The following is a 20148-nucleotide window of genomic DNA, read 5'->3' on the forward strand; positions in this document are numbered from 1 at the left end:
ACAGTATCTTCTCTAATAGCATTCAGAAGAAATGGTGAAGATAAAAAGCAGAGAGAGAATAAGCAAAGATACAACCTTTGTGAACCTCTGAGACTACAAATGGTGTCATAGTGCTTCTGAAGTTTTGAATTCTGGATTTGGTGTTGACTGTTGATGAAGATGTTTACCCCATCTACTTCCCACTTCTCAATACCCCCAAAAAGCTACCCGAATCTTGCAACCATTGGTAGTTCAGTTATTTCCAGTAAAGGTACTTGCTGGGGCTTTTTGAAAAATCCAAACTTTCAATTTCAGGTGAACCCTAAGTGTTTATTTAATGTGGAATATTTTGCTTTTTCTATGTGCTTAGGTGCAACTGGCATTGAAGATCGTTTACAGGATGGTGTTCCAGAAACCATTGCAAACTTGCGTAAAGCTGGGTTGCAGATTTGGGTTCTTACTGGAGACAAGCAAGAAACAGCTGTTAATATTGCATATGCCTGCAAGCTACTGGATCACGATGAAGAAATCATCACTTTGAATGCTGAATCACCAGTAAGGAGATCTGATACACAAGTTTACTTGTGAACTAGCTTTGCTTTATTTTCAACTTGTACAATTAAAAGTTTAATGGCTTTTTGATGGCTTTCCTCTTTTTTTGTGGATTGTTTGTTTGTTTGTTTCCTTCTTTTCCTGCTTCATCTGTAATTTTCAGGTAGGACACGTCTTTGAATACTTTTCAGTGACTCATGTTTCTAACTCATAGTGTCATGTGTCGTAAACTTACTGAAGATATGTAACTGTGTGTAGTGGGCTCCACCATGAAGTAAAATATGCCACAGCAGCATGAATGCTTTTCTTCAGTATGCATTCTCAAAATATCCCTAGTTTCGCTTATTGGCACTAATGGGTCTCCAAAAGCAACCTGTTGGGAATTTGTGCTTTATTTTACACTGCTGAAATGTAGTATTTAGATAACTCAGTCATTCGGGTTTTCTCAGGTGGCTTTTTCTCTGGAGATAGAAGCAGTACTTAAATTTTGATGCTAACACTGAGGGTCAGCAAGCCACATCTACAGTAATGCATTGCTTCCTAACAGACCTTTTCTAATTCTTCTGAATTACTGATCTTTCCTATGCTCAACTTTGTAAGCAGACAGTCACAAACAGTTTACTGATATGGTCTAATATAGAAGGAACCAGACTGATAGTGCTATCGTCCCTTAATGGGGTGATAAAATTGGACTTCAGATCAGCAGAGAGAGGTAGGCCAGCAGTATCCAGCTCCATATTCTTTTGAAAAGGAAGAAAAGATAACAGCATTTTCCGTTCTTGAATGTGTCAACTGAACTGGTAAATTGATTTTCCATGATCTTTATTTTTTGCCACACTTAGTTGTAAGACCAATAGCATTTAATTTCAAATGTTCATATAGTCTCAATAACATCTTCTAGTTGAGTATGGCTAGGTGAGAGAATTCAGCTTAAATAACCTTTAATTGGCCTTTAACAATGCATAACTACTTGATCTGAGTTGTAGGCGTGTGCATGGTGTTCATCACCATACTTAGCTTGGTACTGATACTGATTGTATCATTTCCCAGCACTGTTATTCTGAGAATGAGCTAAACGAATTTAGTTTAGCATATAATACTGCATGCTAAAAAAGGAATTAGGTTTTAAATCTTTCAGGTCCTCATTGCTGCAAGAATTGAGTGTTTAGAGCGAATAGAAAATTATTAGAAATTAAAACCTTAACAGTGCAGCGAATATAATGCATTCCCCATATTTCTTATGCCTAAATATACAGCAAATGAAAATATTTGAATAAATGTTCTTTTCTCTCAAGTATATTTATTTTGAATTTTTTTTCAGGAGACATGTGCTGTCTTGCTGGAACAGTGTCTGCAATGCGTAGAGTCTAAGTTTTCCAACAACATTTTAGACGAAGCTACTGGAAACATGACTGTTGGGTTCACCCCTCTCTATCCACCCTCTTCCCCTGTGCTTTCCAGCTTGGGCCTAGTGATCGATGGAAGGACTCTAGCTTATGCCCTGGAACCTACACTAGAAGATAAATTTCTCGCGCTAGCCAAGCGATGCCGTTCAGTACTGTGTTGTCGCTCTACTCCACTCCAAAAGAGCATGGTAGTGAAACTAGTCAGAGACAAACTCAAAGCAATGACCTTGGCAATAGGTAAATATCTCAGTTTGAATTAGCCTGCCTTGATTTATACTGTGCCTTGAGAACTTTGACTTTTTGACTTGCGATAGGACCCTTCCAGCTGCCTCACAACTCAGCTTTCCAGTTTTGTCTGAAAATGTGTCCAACAACTCTTAACATATTTATTCAAAACCAAGATAGAACTCTGGAGTAGTATTTGGTATTTCTTCCTACAGAAGTTAGGTAATCAGGACCCAGGTATGCTATGAGATTTTGGCGTGTCCAAACCCAGCTGTGAAGAATTTAGTTGTTGCCATGTACAACCCCACTTTGCAGTTGCTGTATTGCACACAACAAGATTGTGCTCAGTGTTGTTTCATCTAATCATTTTAAACTCAAAGTTCTGTGTTTTTAATCGCAAGTCGACCATACAGCTTAGGATATGACTTGGCCTTGTCAGCATAAAGAAAGGATTTACAACTGACATCATTACAGTGCTTACACTTCTTCCCAGCTAATAGCTCAGTTGGTGGAGGGGAGATTTTGTCAGTTACCATGTCTTAAATCTGGCAGCATGTTCCATGTTTCCATGATTTTTGTGTAAGAAAAGTCAGCCAGCTCTTCTTCTCAAATTTAGGCTCGTGCTGCATTAGAAGATATGATTGCAGCATATATTGTCACAAAAACACTAGCTTTCATCTGCTTGTCTTAGTTAATCATAGCAGGAACATGTGGGTTGGACCCTGTGAGAAGCCATAAGTACATATAATTGCCAGACTCCTGTGACGTCCACATCACCAAATATGTACTGACGATAATACTACTCATGCTCACTATATTATATCTAACTCAAGTATGCCCCCCTCATACTGAATTTATATTTATGTTGGACTAACTGTGCACATAGTCATTTGCACATGTTGTCAAAAATGTCTGTCTGGTTAACTTGAATTACCCAGAATGCTTAAAAATACCAGTGGAGACCGGGCAGCTTGTGCTCTCAATCTTCCTCAGCCTTTTCAAGGCCAGATTGGACAGAGCCTTAGGCAATATAGTCTAGTGTGAGGCATCCTTGCCCATGGCAGGAGGGCTGGAACTAGATGATCCTAAGGTCTTTTCCAACCCAAACCATTCTGTGATTCTGTGTTCTTGAACCTGAGCGTTGAACTTAAGCTCTTGTTCTCATTTAAAAGCCTAGCCATACATCTCCTTCCTTTTAACCAACAGGAGCTAACTCAGGGTTGTGTCACACAGTCACAAAGCCATGAGGTTTGTCAGGTGAGCAGATAACACCTGCAGTGGTATTCTCTGCCAGCAGCAGAGAAACTGGAGTGAGATGTGTATCAGCCGCTGAAGTTTAAAGTTAAGTTTGAGTGTCTTCTCATCAGCTAATACAGTTTCATTTTCCACTAGCACACTGGCTGTAAATTTAAGAGATTAAGAAGTAGATATATGTCCCATTCTGGTGTCCTTTCTACAGCACATGTCACTTGTGGTACCATGATTGGAAGCAGAGCAAGGGATGGTGACTGTGCAACCACTGCAGTTAAATCTGATAGGTGATGGGTGTATTAAAGGTCTCAGACTGGTCAGCCCAAGTCAATAATTCATCTACTTTTTAATTTTATTGTATTTTTATTGTGTAGACATTATTGGCTTTAGGCCTCCTTGCAAATTTCAGTCTTAGTCACACCTGATTGCAGGCAAGAGTTAATCAGGAAGCAGAAGTATTGGGAAGCTCATTGTTAGCCTTCCAGTGTTTTAGTTTTTCTACATTTCAGGCCTGATATTTGAATTTTAGGTCTCACTAAAAACAGAGGGATTTGTTTTTTTTTTTTTTTTAATTTTTCCACGATTAAAAAAGGAAAAAAAAAAAAAGAGGTCTACAAAGATCAGAACGTCTTGGCAATTTTTTCAGGCTTTTAACCTTATATTCCAAAGATGGATCCTTTACTACCCCACATTGCCTTCACTATACCCACCCAACAGTTAGTACTTACTATACTCAGTCAACACTCAGTAACTACTGGTATTCCTTTGCTTAGCTGCTGTTAACTGTTGCTGGTCTACTAGTGACAACACAACTTTATCTTGTCATCTTTAGGTGATGGTGCTAATGATGTCAGCATGATACAAGTGGCAGATGTTGGTGTGGGGATATCTGGGCAAGAAGGCATGCAGGTAATGTTGCTCATTCGCTAAAATGCACTCCCATGAAAGGGTGAAACAGGCACTCCCCGTATGTCAGCTTGACCAAGCTGCCTTTGGGTGGCCAGCACAAAAAAAGGAGAAGCAGCAAGCTGTGCTCAGGAGTGTCAGTTGCATACTGTGAGGATGCTGTCAGCTTGAGTTTGAGCTTGTGTTAGTTCTCAGATCTGTGGTGAGTTTAAATATGTTACCTTCTCAAAAAATTCAACTTACCATATCCCTTTAAGCAATATGTTTTAAGAAATCATTTATGAACTACTGGCTTAGAGGAGGAAAAACCTTCAGCTGGGCATTATTCAGGAAATAGATGCTCACTTTCTCCTACATTGATTGGGTATGCTTCTCCTGTGGAGAAGCTGCACAAGCCCATCCAGCTAATACAGCATGTTTACATGGTGTGGTGGTGACCCTTAACCCAGTCACACACAAAACTCCCTCAGCTTATTCAGACAGCAGAACACTGAAGAAAGAGAAAATTGCAGCCCTTTGCAGAACCACTGCTCCCAACACACTGGTCCAAGTCTTGGTTTTCTCCCCATTTCCTGCCACAGGGAACAGCAAGATAGGGGGACTTTCCCTGTCATCTTTTGAATGCATTCAGCCTGTGATTACTGTATTTACCACTCTATAAGCAGCACTTCACCCATCCCCAGAAAAGAGAATGTATATATGTAGGGTGTATTACCTACTGCGTTACCTAGTCCCTCTGTCTCCTCTACTGCTAGTGCAGTTCAGTTGCAGTGTTAGCACCGGACATGGCCATAAGACACAGAGAATGAAGATGTCTCATTTCCACAACCTGCCTTGCGTTTGGGCTGGGTGCAGACTGATTACATGAGAAAATAAAGTAGCTGAGTATATGTCAAAGTTCTTGAGAGAAGGTGGGAAGTGTTTCCATCCTGAGGACCTGAGCAGATGAGCATGCTCCTTAACTTAGTTACCGGTGGGTGGTTCTCTGACCCACATTACATTTTTTGCAACACTGGCTGGATGTTTTGCTCAAAAGGGAAGAAGGGCCTCCTTCACACAGTGCACAAGTTGGCTATAGAATTTTATTCCATGGGATTTCATGAATGATGAAATTTATTTGGGGTCAATACACAGATTTGTGAAACAGAAATTTAACTGAGCTATGAACTTGCATGTCAACTTTGTGCATTTCTGACATGCGCATCGCCAGAAGCTAGGGCAGTACTCTGGAGAAAGGTCAGTAGCTGTTTTTCTTATTTATTCATATACTCTTCTGAAGGCATCCTCTCTTGGCCGCAGTTGGAGAATGGACAGTAGGGAAGACAGGCTTCAGATTGACCCAGCAGAACTATTACACTTGTTCTTCTTCTTGTAATCACCCAATGGGTTCAAAGTAGTCTCCAAGGCAAATGGATGTCCCTCATTGCTCTTCAGACAGACAGATTTCAGGCTGCAATCCATTAAAAATGTTACTGTAAACATCTTGGCAGCTGTAAATTAGACTAGAAAGACGCTGCCACAAAAATATTCAGATATTCATTGTACGCATGGCATCCCAGCTATAGATCCTGTGAGTCTGACTCTAATGGCTGATGAGGGCAGAAGAAAAGGAAATCTTGGTTTAAGCTGATACCAAGTGTATTTGTTATTCTACAGCCTTTACCAGGCTTTGAACACTTCACGTAACTTTTGCAGCATCATTCTGCAGGCAATCTAGGCTCCAGAGAGCCCAGAGGAGATTGTTTTTGTGGGGTACCCTCCAAGCCTGTCAGTTCAAAGAAGCCTGCCACCAAATCCTTGGGTCTTATCATCTCTCATGAATTTACCAGCTTCTATCATCTATGTATTAATTCAGATCACTTTTTTTCCCCTCATGCAGACATATAGTGCTTGTAGCATTTTTTTTTAACTCCTCTCGCCATTATGCCACTTTCAGTTATATGTTTACAATAATCAGTCTTCAAATGCCCCTGGCTTTTGTGGTATATTTAAATCTGAAAGTTATTTGCTCATTAACCCATTAAACTACCTGTTTTTTTCTAAATGAGATTTCAACAGAGTGGAAAATGTTTATAGATGATTTCCTTTACTGCAAAGTCCCAAGGAACCGTGCAGGCCTCCTTACTATAAACAACTGTCAGAATCTTACACATGCAGGTACTCAGAAGGCGTTGAGCATTTAGATGTCTGAAACAGCAATACTCTCTGATTTATTTTCTTTCCACAATCTATAGAAGCATGTGGAGCATGAATCACTTTTTCCTGTGAAAAAGCTGGAAGAAAAAATAAAAATGTGAAAATCAAGGGGATATTTTGAGAGGAAATAAACATGCAAATGTAATTGGATAACACTGTCTTCCTCACTGTGTTCCTCACTGGAATAAAAATGGAATAAAAAAGAAAAAAACCCTGACACTTTTCACAGTATGTTGTGAAGTACTATGTTAGAAGCACAAATGAAAAGAAGCTAACAGTTTTGTTTTGACATGGGAATAGGCTGAGATGGGGTGGAGGACAAGGAAGCAGACGTAGCACAGCTCTCTTCTCCTCAAACTACAAGGGAGCTGTATGTCTGCAAGACAAATCAGACTGTTCTGTGCAGAGAGGTTATAATAAGTGTATCTCAGTACCTGAGAAATTCCAGGATGTGTCTATGTATTACAAAATGTCCCAGTGCTTATATACATCTACTGCTTAAATTACAATGCATTGCTACACCTTCTCTTGCATACTGTTTTAGAGTTTGTTTTAATAGTGCGTGCTTTTAATGATTTACCAAGAAAGGGAATTAAGAAAAATTGAAAGGAAAGATGTCTCTCATTTGAAAATACAACCAAGATATACCCTGCAGAGTGTGAGGAAGTCATTGCCCCTTTGGAGGTTTTTCACCTTTTCCTTTCAGTTTGCTGAACTGTGAGAAGAAAGGTGGTAGGAAAACATAAAATGAAATGTAAAATAATGTTCAAATGAAATCTGTGTGATCCTAGAGATAAGCAGAATAGTGAAATAATTGTGATAGTGCCATAATTTACAAGAAGGTCTCATCTAGAGGTACAGTACCCTGAATTCTAGTCAGAAGTAGAGAAACTGGGTGATTCATTTTGTCAGTGTGATTTGGCAGTCTGCACAGTCCCAGAGGAGTCTCATCCAGTGTGATTTTTCATAGACAGTTTTAAAAAACATGTGATTTGAAAGATTAAAATCCTTCAAAATACTGGCATCTCAGGAAAGCTGAGTAAACTTTATAAGCTAGGATTGCAAATGTAGTTAAAGCTAATATTGTTTTGTCTTTTAAAGCACAGTATTTATGATGCAACCCCTTAATTGTACTTTTCTCATTTTATTCTCTGGAAATTCATTTTGCCCTGTTAAGTACCTTGTAGTTTTTACAGAGAAAGGTGTTACAGCCACCAAGACGCTCGCACGTGGGCCCTGAGCCTTCATGATTATGCAGCTGAATTGCCAGCCATTTTCCCACCTCTCATTTTTTGCTGCTGCTTGTGACCATCTGGAGCGTAGAGTGTAAAACTGGGCAAGGACTGAGTTGCATTCCATGTTCTGCCAAGCTGATGTGTTTGCTCACGGGTATTCCAAACCAATGCAGCAATTGCTGCACTTCAGATGCACTGTAATGGATTTTATTCTTCATCAGTACAATTTCCATTGACTGTATGGGTTGAGAAGATTACTAGATTCACTGTTGGTGTTCAAAGTGACTCTTTACAACAATGATTCCAACTTTCCTTTCATTAAAGGCAGTGATGGCGAGTGACTTTGCAATCCCAAGGTTCCGGCATTTGGAGAAACTCTTGCTTGTTCATGGTCACTGGTGTTATTCCCGACTTGCCAACATGGTGCTGTATTTCTTCTACAAAAATGCAGTAAGTGTTTGACTTGGCAGCTTTATGCCACCACATGTTTGCACGGTTTATTTTGTGCTAAGTGAGCATTAGGTCAGTTTTTAAATGGTTTGTAAATAAGCTGCAAAGAAATGTGCAGAGTTGAAAGACAGCTGGCTGCCATTTGCAGAAATACAGGACTCACTCCATAACAGCTACAGTGTGCTGCTGAATGTGCAAATTAGGTAACAGAAATAACAAATCTGCTTAAGAAAAGTTTCTTTATAGAGCAGCTTTGCAGAATTCAGCTGGCTAGACACAGGAGTCTGTGATGCCAAAGCCATCCAGCATCGGTCCAAAGTAGCAGTTCAGTGTGTTTTTTCATCCTGACCCTATCTTGTTGCTTTTGAATCGCAGCACATATTCCCTAGTGACTTGAGATCATTTGAGTCCTCTTTGTGTCTCAGATACAGATGGGGAAGGTTTTTTCTTGATTTATCTCACTCCCAACTAACCAAAAGAGTTCATTAGAAAGGAAGCACACTATGGTAAAGAGCAAACTACAGGTCTGTGTTTCCTCCCTCGTGTATGAAATGGGAGTTAGTCCAGTACTGGGCACTGAGCCAGTAGTAGCTTGACTCTTTGGCCCTGACAAAAGCCCTTTGCATTGATCTTGGAGTACAAAGATGATTGATTGAAAGCTGCCTAACAAGACAAGTGAGAATTCCATACGCTGGGTAGGAGTCACTGGCAGGTACGCAAGTATGCTCACTTGCAAGACCTACAAATCACCTTGGGAGCAATGGATATGAAGAAGCGAATGAAAAGGAGAGCCAAAGGTCTCAGACTTGTGTTTTCTTCAGAGGGCAATGTGTGAACTGTGAGCTAGAGACTGGATTTTATCTTCAACATCAGAAAAAAAATCAGCTTTTATTTTTTTAAAAGCTGATTTTCAAATTTAATCTAATTCTCTCTTTTTTTCTCCTTTTAATCAGTGGCAACTTTTTAATGCAAATTTTTCTTGGTCTGGCTGATTCCCATCTGATCTTAGCCTGAAGTTTCATATTTTATCAGGAGAAGATCATCATTTGCTCAAACTTTTCAACATCATAGGAGTACCTGGGGGAGCTAAAGTGTTAATAAAGTGTCTTTGTGTTAACACAAGCATGTTAAAATACCTTTTGTGGCCTGATTAGAACCTGCATGCAAGCACCCTTCCAGGCACAAAAGAAAGAAAGGACTTGGATGTCTGAACTGCTGCCTGAGTCTAAAATAGCAAGCAGATCTAAATAATGCTGCACTGAGTGGAGAGCCACCTGTTGAAGCACAGCAGTAAAATCTGTGCTGGTGTTCAAGTGGCTGAGTTTTAAGGCATTAAGGCCTGAGTGATGCTGAACATCTGTACTCCCACGCCTAGTGCTGTGTGTTTCCAAGATACCCTTTGGCTTGACAGTATTGGATCTGAACTTCCAAGAAGTGTGTACAGAGCCATCTTATATTAAAATAACAATAACAAAAAGAAGTAATACACATCAGGCATTCCAGCAATCAGCAGCCAAAGATTATATTTATACATCTACATTTTTGTTCAGCTGTTGTAAAATCTTCCCTTTCCTTTGGTACAACTCCCCTTGATTACGAGTACTATTTCTCATGCCATTTTGAGTAAGACATTTTCAGAAGCTGCTGCCTCAAGGCAGCAGAATATAACTGAAGAAATCTCTTTGTGTTGGCTCTGCTTCGGCAGCCTTAAGAGCTTTCTGAGCAATTCTTGTTGCTACCAACTCCAAAACTGTAGAGAGGTATCCAGCGTATAGACATGAATATGTCTGACATAGTGCCTGCCCTTAAGGAAAGAATATTCCAGAAATGAAAGATGTGAGCACCTGATCCTTTTGAAAGGAGACTATTCTGGATGATTCTTTGCAGAGAGTCAAGATAGCTACACTGCAAATGTTCTGCAAGCTTTCTGTTTCCTCAGATGGGGTTTTTTTTCCCCATTTGCTTATATTATAAAATTTTCCATTCTCCACTAGGACCTATTTAACTCAAAGTTTAAACTCCAAATTGCTGCAAAAGCCATTTGGAAACTCAGTTGACTTATCCAAGAAGATGTTTGGCTTGGTGAAGATAAAAAATACAAGTAAAATATAAACTAAAACATAGCATGACTGGGAATATCTGAGCTTGATGAAAAGGGATTTCACGTAAAAAAACATTCTACCTGCAGAAGAATGCACTGCTTCTTCCCCTTTATACATTATCTCTGCAAGACAGCACTGGACATCTTTTGATATATACTTCATTGACTGAGAAGTTCTGTCTGGACTCACATTCACAAAACAGCCTTAATCTGGGGAAAAGGAAACCTTTTATATTTAAAATCTAATTCAGTTTGTATGTAAATTTGCTTGACTTTTTCAGGAGGGAAATGCACAGAAGCAAAAGGGAACATTATATTTGAAATTAAATTAAACACTTGTTTAATCCAAAATAAAACTTAAGAGGTGGAGGGAAATCTGATTTAAGCTTGGTTACTGAAATGTCATTTATTTGTACAGCTTTCTTTGACAACACTGCTGAGACCCATATGACAGGGGCAGGAGAATTTTCAGCTGGCTATTTTCATCAAACTACCCATTTTTGTCAGAGCCAGACTGTTCCCAATACAGGTTAATTTTAGCAAGGCTCTATAGAGAGGAAAATTTATTAGGTCCAGATTAGCTGGATTTTGTCTGTTTCAAAGGAGCAAGAGGAAAGTATCTAAATTCACATATTTATTGCAATTCTATTTTGAGAAAAGACTCAGGAAGTTTTGTTGGGGTTTGGGTGTGGAAAGGAAATAAATTTCAAAATCTGTTCAATTTTGTAATTAAAATTGCTGTCTCCCAGCCAACTGTACTGAAGAGGGTGAGGTCTGGTAACTCACTCTCTACTGTGGCCAGAGGAAGTTAAAACTGGGGAGAACCTCAAGGGACAGTTGCCAAGGTTTTTCTTGTTGCCTTCTTCTTGGTGTAAATCACTTTACAAAGAACAAGAAAAATTGCAGGTTTAAGAGGACCAAGCCTGGGAATTTATTTCCTTCCCGAGGAAGCTGCCCATCTTTTTCTCTGCCTCAAATCCACCCTCACCAGATGAGATCAGCACCTCTTCTGAGTCCTAAAAACCTCTGGTTTCTCCATGCTGCAGAGACTGTAGAGGTGTGTGGTTTGCCCTTTTCTGGGTGATTCCAACCTGACTATGTGAACAATCCCACTGCAGCTGTGTATAGAGCTAATTTCTTTATACAGCCAAAGAGTAAAAGAGATAAAGGAATCTTAACAGCGCTGCTAATTTACCTAATTTCAGAGCACAGAGAGAGAACGGTTATGACAACTTTGCTAGACCTTACAGTTTCACTTCCCTTGCTGCTGCTAGTCTCACGGTGGTCTTGCAGAAAGGCTTTGCATTTACCTATTGCAGACCATCAGAGCTTCCCAAAATCCCTCAGGCCAGCAGAGGAGATTATTATGAAGAAGCTTACTCTTACAATAGTAATGTAAGTGCTGTGAGATCAGTACTCATATACCTAGAGGTCAGTGATGGTTGGGAGAGCTTTTTATGGTTAGAACTGAAAGTTAATTTTGTGTGAAGGCATCCCTGACACCTGAGATCTGAGGTTCCAGCAATACAAAGACTCGAGGTGTGCCAAGCTAAGCAGCAGGAATAATAAGTTAAAGACTGGGTATCCTTAGAAGGATTGCTCATGTGTTCAGCATTCATAAGTAAGTCCTTGCAGAACTGGAATCAGAATGGTTTCAGAACACAATTGATTGACGTTTCTGCTTATCTTGCATATTTACATTGTTGTTTTTTCTGTTTTAGATGTTTGTGGCCCTTCTCTTCTGGTACCAGTTCTACTGTGGGTTCTCTGGCTCATCAATGGTTGATCAATGGTATCTCATCTTCTTTAATTTACTCTTCTCTTCTCTTCCACAACTGATTACTGGTGTGCTGGATAAGGACGTGCCAGCTGAAGTGTTAATTGCTGTGCCTCAGCTTTATAAAAGCGGCCAGAGTATGGAGGTAAAAACGTCTTGCTTTTTATAATCTTTTTCCTAGATGTCTTTAGTTTCAACTGAAAACCAACCCTGTTCCCAAAGGGTGGATGACTGATAGCAACAGCCTGAGAAGCCACTATTACTATTCTGTGATATTTTTCATCGGAGTCAAAGTATCTAAATGCCAGAAGTGCATTTTTAAAGGAAAAGAAACAGAAACAAAAAAACCCAGCTGTATTTTGAAATAATGGGAGAGAAGTCTGCAAGCTCTAAGGCTCACAAATAAGCACAGAAGTGAAACGGATTATACCTTGTAGATTAAGGGAAGACTTTTGTAGAATAACCTCAGAGTATTTACGCAAAACTGTGGACCCCAGCCCTTTACAGTCAGAAGAGAAAGATGGCTTTAGGAGCAGGCAGAGAGGTCGATAGATTCTGAGACAGTCACCAGCAGATAACAGATTCAGCTGAGATATCTGTTGAAAATACCTTGTTCCCATCTGCTTGAATTGTACAATGAAAACAGAAGGAACTGCAGGAGGGATTTGAGCCAAACCATTTTTGGTAATTACAACTACAGTGTACTGTGAGAAAATCTTTCTGCTTGGCAAAACTATCCATTATGAGGCATTGCTTCCAAGGTAAAAGCCTTTCTTAAAAGTATCTGACATTGTGCCCTCTGAGAGGAGACAGTGAGTGGGTTTGGCTTCTAACTGTATTTGCTTCTAACCTGTATTTGGTACCCCACACATCTAGTGACATTGCTGGACTCTGTCCTGGAAAGATGAAAGGAGAATTTTAGTGTAACTTATTTTTAGTGCTTTAGACAAAATTATCTCTTTTTCACCCAGATGTTGTTTTCCATTTTCTGCATTTCTTATGTTCTAGTACATGGCACTTTAAAGATCTGTAACAGCAATACGTTCCTTTCTTGCACATTTTTAATGTGATAGAAATCTTGTAATGGCTTAAGCTTGTTGGATAGTTGGGTCAGCCTGTCTTCAGCTGGCAATCTGAGGATAGAAGTCTCCCAGGTTCACAGTACAATTATTTCTCATAGGCGAGCTCATGGACCATTTTAAGTTTGTCTGAAATCTAGTAAGTATATACTCTGGAGTTACCTAAAAAAGGCAGTTTAAAAACTGTCCAAAAATCCTGCTTCAGGCAGGATGCCTTTCAAAAAGATATCACTGATTCAAGCCTGTAGAACTTTAGAGTAATTTAGATGGCTCTGGAGGCCATCTGATCTAGACCCATGGCCAAAACAGCTTCAAAGCTAGATGAGGTTTTGAATGTTTCCAGCAATGGAGATTCCAGTGTCTCTCTGAGCAACCTGTTCCAGGCCTTAACCACATGATATTTCAGTAGGCAAAAGAACATCATAATTCTTTCTAAGCATCTTTCAATTCCTATTTTTAGGCTGCGGTGATATCTTCCGTAGAGAAAAGGAGCCCTGATGAAGCCAGTGGTTGAAGATGTAGCCTATATCCCAAAATTAAATAAATGTTTTGCTATTTACTATTTTTCCTTATATCTAGGTCTTTTATATGACCAGCCATACTCCTGTAATTGCACATTTCTTTAAACCAAAATGTTAGTTTAATATTTTTTCATAGCAAGCAATTTTGTGCACACACAGATATATATATGTATGTTTTATATACGTATTTATAACATTTATGCATTGCTGCATTAATTACTGCTAAAGATCGTTGTGGATATTCTTTTCTAAGTATGTGTGCATTTTCTGTTTTCTCTCTCTTGAGAATAAATACCCTGTGCTTTTACATACATGATGAAAAACCCATTTACTCATGTGTTCACACCTAAGAGCAGCTTCTGAAATCAGCGGTCTTAACTGTAGTGCAAAAAGTTGAGCACCTTCATAAATGTTTGCTGGCCTGAGGGTCAGATTCAAATTACACCCTCTGCCAGAGAAATAAAAGAAAGTGATTTTCAGATAGGCTCTTCATACTTGATCCCCAAGGGTAACTGGTGGGCAAAGTTGTGAAGCTGTTTGTGCAAGCCCTTAAAAGTGCCCATTGGAATATCCCCCTCAAATACCTGTCCCAGCAAACTGCATTTTTATTAGGCTCTGATTTTCTTGTATTTTTTTTACACCACAGGAGTACCAGCCACACATGTTTTGGATGAACATGATTGATGCTATGTATCAAAGCCTGGTTTGCTTCTTCATCCCCTATTTTGTAAGTGTGTGGTTTAAGCCATTCTATTTCGAGCATTTTGAGAACTGGCAACATAACTTGAGCTAAATTCTGTCTCATCCTTTACAGACCTACTATGATTCGGAGGTGGATATCTTCTCCTGGGGAACTCCTATCACTACAATAGCTCTTTTCACCATCATCTTGCATCTGGCTATTGAAACGAAAACTTGGGTAAGGTGCCCACAGTCTATCTAGAAAATCACTGGCATATATGTCATTTGTTTCTTAGTGCTGTTCTTCAAAACCAGATGACGGTAATTTTGTTTCCTCAGCATGTTCTGTTTTTAGCAAGCATTTTAAGCAAACATGAAAAAGGTTTTAAACTGTGATCTGCAAACAGCTTTGTAGCATTGTATCTGTAATTAGATTTTTTGAAAATAAAAGGCTCTGAGCTGTTTGCTGTGCATGGATTTTGCTCCAGGCATTAAGGAGTTTTAATTCAAAATCAGCAAATTTCTCAGAATATAAAGAATGATTATTCTGTTGGTTTTTTTTGGTTTTTTATTCTGTTTTTTCTTTTTGGTTCTAGACTTTTCTCCATTGGTCATCTTGCATCTTCAGTATCCTCTTATTTTTCTTTGTGGCTCTGGTTTACAATGCTTCCTGCCCAGTATGTCATCCTCCATCCAATCCCTACTGGACTATGGAAAGGCTGATGGGAGACCCTATGTTCTATTTCACTTGCATTATATCACCAGTCATTGCATTGCTGCCCAGGTATTGTATCTTCTTTCATGTCTTTTTCATATATGAAAGTAATTTATACATGTTATGGGGAGGGCATGAAACATTCCTTTTTTCAGTCCCTCTCTTTCTTTCTTCCTTACCAGCCAAGTCAGGTTTTTTTCAGGGGCTGATTATATGAATTCAGGTTGTTTAACCTCTCCTGTGCTTCTGACCACAGGAAGAGACACATACAGCTCCTGGCCATAGGCCACAGGAGTGGTGGATAACTGTAGACTGTTGGTCAAACCTCCTGGCCATGCAGATGTTTACTATCCTGTGGGGTTTCCTGTGGTGCTTCTGGATTCAACCCATTCTCCCATAACATGCATAGTACAGAAATTCTGGTAGCAGGTTGTGGACTTACTTGCCTACTTCTGGATGTAGGAGGTGTGCTCTGCAGACTGATCCCCATTGATTTCTCATCAGGAAAGATGAAAGACTCTGTAATCACAAGGTGGATCACTGGCTAAATGTACAGATTTATTATGCTGCTTTTTATTAATCAAAGTATTAGCACAGCATTCAGAGCTTTTCCTTTGCAAGATTTCTTGTGTAAAAGACACATTAAAATCTCCCTTATTTTTCTGTGTTGTCCTTTTGTCTTGGATATTTTCTCCTAGATACTTCCTTCTTTCAGTTCTCTTCACGTGCACATTCTCCTCTTGCAGATTTCTGTACAGAACCCTTCAGGGAACGCTCTTCCCAACCCAGCTTCAGCTTGGACGCCAGCTGAGTAAACTGTCCCCAGAGATTCGCACCCAGCTTCTGACCAAGTTGAATGTAAATGAAACAGTATGTCAGACACAACCCTTTGCAGTCAGCTTCTCACCAAGCCTTCGCTCAAACGCTAGTGATTGTTATAAGGCTTACAACCAAAGCACACCTTTACCAGCATCTCTTCAAACAAGTGAGTCACTCTTCCAAGAGTACCCAAGGGCAGAACATACAACAGATCAGACTGTGGCTGCCTCTCGCCAGGGTTCTCTGTTGTATGGGGGAAACCAGTTCCCCTCATCAGCAGGTAATCTAGAAAGGTCCATGGGATTTCATGAAGTTAGACGCAGCACTTCAGAGATGGAGTCATTGCCTGTGGGAGCAACATTCCCATGGAGCTCAGCAGTCAACCAAGCAGATTTCAGTTTGTTGAAGTGGATCACATCAACTCCGTTGTTCAGTCGCATTGGGACTGTTTTACAGGTGTCATCGAGCAGTTTACAAAATGAAACACAGGACAGTATGTGTGTGCTTGGCTCTTCTTTGCATGTGGACTTCAAAGGCTTAAAAGAACAGAGCTCAAATAACTTGCAGGACAAAATGAAAGGGTCGTCATCCGATCATTGTAAAACTGACAATTCTGAGACCACCTTTTTATGACATGGGCCTTAAATATATTTATATATTTTCTATTTGCACACATTTATAATGAGATTCTTTGTTTCCAAAGATGAAACGGAAAATCAAAGGTACAGAATGATTATTTAAGAATGTTTAAATACAGTATATTGAAATAAGAGCTTTAAATATAAAAACACTTGAAAGTTCCATTTATATTGTTTTATTTTTTCATCTCATTTTGTAAGGAAATGCCGTCTCTTTATTTTTCAGATGCTTCTCTTTTATTCTGACACATACTGTAAAAGCAAAGGACTTATATACCATATACAAAAGGATTAGATTCAGCAATAATTAGTGATATCATCATAGGCCATTCAGTGATCAAGGAGGAAAAAACATGATAATAAATAGGCACTGTATTCCATCCGTCATCTGCTTGCCAAGGTGTTTTGTCACTGGATCAAACTATTAGGCAAGACTATCAAATCATTATACATGTCTCTGTAAATGTTAACAGTATCTTACCATCACATTAATAATACTGGTATTTTATAAGTGACACCATATTTTGATATTGCAGCCGTAGCATTTTATGTGTCATGATAAAACAATAAATAAATGACCATCCATATTGCAAAGTGAATTCCCAGTCTGGCATCAATAGTAATTCAGCCCTTCACTTCAGAGTAGCTCGTATTTGGCCAGTCACAGCATTACATCAGGCTGATCTATTTCTGAAGTAAAGCTGCTGCTTGTTTGTGAGGAATGATTTGGTGGCAAAGAGCTGATGCATTGTGTCAACTGTAGAGTGTGAGCAGGGAGGGTGTGTGATCTTCTGTGCTGGAGCACTACCATAAGCAGGCTGGTTTTGCTGAAGTCGGTCCTTGATAGTGGTGGGGCAGAGCACAGGCAGGGTGGAGATTTGTAGGCACGTTCACTGCTGTTTCAGCCAGGTTAAATCAAGTCCTTGGTGATCAGGAAGGGGCATGACCATCTGTGACGGTGCAGTGCTATGCAGAGGTACTTGAGCCTAGTTCCAGTACCAAAAGTAAGGAGCTGCAGTGCTCTCTGAGGTTATGCCTGAGCCGACATCATGTGGTTGTAAATCACAAACTGCCACTGGTACGTGGGTGTGCAGCTGCACTGTGTAAGCCTGGTGGATCTCAGGGGGATTTAGCCCTGAAAGGCTGCTTAGTGCTTTCCTATCTAGTCACTATGACCATGTACAAATTAGCTGCTGCACTTTTTCGTTTCCTCGTTGCAGGTTTTCATATGGCCTTTTCCTTTCTTGCCTTCTGTCCTGTAAAGCCAGAATTTGTTTGCACAGCCTGCCTCCCACATGGGTGGCTTCAGCCTATTAGGCCACAGTGCCCGCCCACTTGCTAATCCACTCAGGATCTTTCTTCCCAAAGATTTACACACTGGCCTCCATCCCAAAAACAGAATTGATAATGTGAAACTGTAAAATGCCAATGAAGGGAAGAGATGAAAGCAATCCAAGTAAGAGCGGTCAGCCTGTATTTACCCTCATGATACATGACATCCACATGTAGCTAAACTGCACTGTGGGATTAGAACTGACTAGGGACAGGGCAGAGACACTAAGGGATTTACTCTCCCAGTCTCCAGTGAATAGTTTTAAGCATGTGATTGATTAAAAAAATGAAAGTATCTGAAGCACAACTTCTTCCTTTAACCTCTAGTTAAAGGGTAGCAAGGCTTTATGTGTCTATATTTTAATGAAGGAAAGCATGCCTGTTGACTCATTTGTTACTGGCTGAAAACATTTTGACATTTCTCTGCTTTATATTATGACAGAAATGGGGAACTCATAATGAGCACTGGGTTCCCATGAAGGTAGGTAGGTATCTGTCCTGTCAGTGCCAACATGAGCTGGGAGCTGCTGAGGTGTGCATCCTGACACACGCTCTAAAGCAGGGCAGAGTCCCATGCCCTCAGAGAACTTGTTTCACTCCACTTGCTGGAAAGACAGCCTGCGGGATTTAGCTGCCTTCTTTGCGAGTGTCTCTGGCTGGGTGAGACAGCTCCGAGGTTAGACATCTCTGCTTGCTCTACCAACCTTTTTGTTCTCAATAGCAGCTCTGCTGGGATGACTTTGCAGGTGATTTTTTGCAAGGTTAGCTGGCTATATTTAAAGCAAACTGTGCAGAGATTGCTGTTGTAAATAACTTGCCTGTGTGGAGCTCCACTGCCTTTTAATGTCAAGGAGGAAATCGAGTGACACTTTGAAATGTGTAAATGTTGCCATCTGGTTAGAAACCTTCTTCTGCTTGTAAAACAGGATCTCACAGAAGGACACAGTATCAGATACCAGGTAGGCAGAGTTCACAGGTTTGTGAGATGTTAAATTCTGTCTGTGTTGTGGGGTCGCATCAGGAGCTTGCCATGTATATCATACATGAGTGCCCTCTGTTCCTGCAGCAGCCCCAGCAGGCAGGTGACTTCTCCTCATCTTTTCACAGCATGTTTGGTTCCCTTCATGGAACATTTTCCACAGCATGTTTTGGCCTTCATGGGACTTGCCTGGTGCTGGCAGCAGAAAGGGCTGGAACATCACTGGCTTTGGCTCAGAGCTGTATAATTGCCTCAAAAGGAACCTCAATTCCTTGCTAGCTGTGCCTCCATGGTTCAGGTGGTTGTGCTCTCAGTGTTCCAAAGACTGTGTAGGTAACGATAAAAGTGTTCCTCTGAGACTGAGAGGTGCTCATACACTGCCAGAGAGTCGTGTTAAGAGCCACTGTGAGTGTGGGAGTAGTACATCTGTCTTAAATATTTAGGGAAACTATAGATCTAAATCCTCAGCTGCTACAAACATCATAGCCCCTCCAGTCTCTGCAAGCTGACTTACCCCAGCTGGGAGTCACCCCTCAATAACTGCTGTATTTTGTTGCAAAACCAAAAATCCTTAGAGGTATATTGAAGTGTAAATGCACCCTTCATACTGGAAGTGTCTTTTTTACAGCAGCAGCCTGCAAACTTGTATGAGTTTAATCTCAAATAGACCAAATAATCCTGCTGACCTTAATGGAGCAGTGGCCTCAGCCAGATTGCATGTGTCCTTACAGGTAGATGGGAAGCTGTGCCACACTGAAGCCTTCATGTGCCAAAACTAGACAGCGAGATACCTAGGGGCACAGCAGGATGTCAGCAAGCAAGGTGTCTCCATTTTCTTTTGGGAGATATGTTGTAAAATAGTATAAATAAAATGTAATTTAAGCCACAGTTTGGAGAAAAAAAAATAAACTCACATTTGGAAAGAAAATATTAAGCAAACTAATTCTTTTCATTTCAAATCAGTTCTGTCTTCAGCTGCCAGAAGAAAAACACATCAAAGCAAGTTACTTGCTGGGCTTTAGGGCTTGTCAACATTTTGAAGCTGCTATTAATATTTGAAACATTTTAACTAAACAAATACTAATGGCTTTTTGAAGGTGTACACATCGATTTTCATAATACAGAAATAAACTTTTACAGTTATGCCTGTCAGTGCAGTTGATCAGTTGTCAAACCAGGAAGAACAAAGCTTTGAGTTCATGAGGTCAATCCTCAAAAAGCATGCAAGGGTTTATTAAAAGATTCTATGAGGCAATTAAAACAATACTCATGTTTGGTCTGTTACCAACAGCAGCCCCCCGTACGC

General features: G+C 40.1%; 1 protein-coding gene across 1 annotated transcript in view; it reads left to right on the plus strand.

The window, feature by feature from the left end:
* The window catches only part of ATP10A (ATPase phospholipid transporting 10A (putative)), a 110529-nt gene extending 93399 nt beyond the window's left edge, over positions 1-17130 (plus strand). Inside the window, exons 13-21 of the mRNA XM_065677629.1 lie at positions 350-534; positions 1853-2174; positions 4246-4322; positions 8075-8200; positions 12023-12223; positions 14325-14405; positions 14493-14597; positions 14956-15143; positions 15821-17130. Coding sequence (XP_065533701.1) covers positions 350-534; positions 1853-2174; positions 4246-4322; positions 8075-8200; positions 12023-12223; positions 14325-14405; positions 14493-14597; positions 14956-15143; positions 15821-16526 — 1991 coding nt within the window. The 3' untranslated portion in view covers positions 16527-17130. The remainder of the gene's footprint in view (positions 1-349; positions 535-1852; positions 2175-4245; positions 4323-8074; positions 8201-12022; positions 12224-14324; positions 14406-14492; positions 14598-14955; positions 15144-15820) is intronic.
* The last annotated feature ends 3018 nt before the right edge of the window (positions 17131-20148 follow it).

The sequence above is a fragment of the Lathamus discolor genome, chromosome 4 (assembly GCF_037157495.1).
Source record: "Lathamus discolor isolate bLatDis1 chromosome 4, bLatDis1.hap1, whole genome shotgun sequence".
Lineage (NCBI taxonomy): Eukaryota > Metazoa > Chordata > Aves > Psittaciformes > Psittacidae > Lathamus > Lathamus discolor.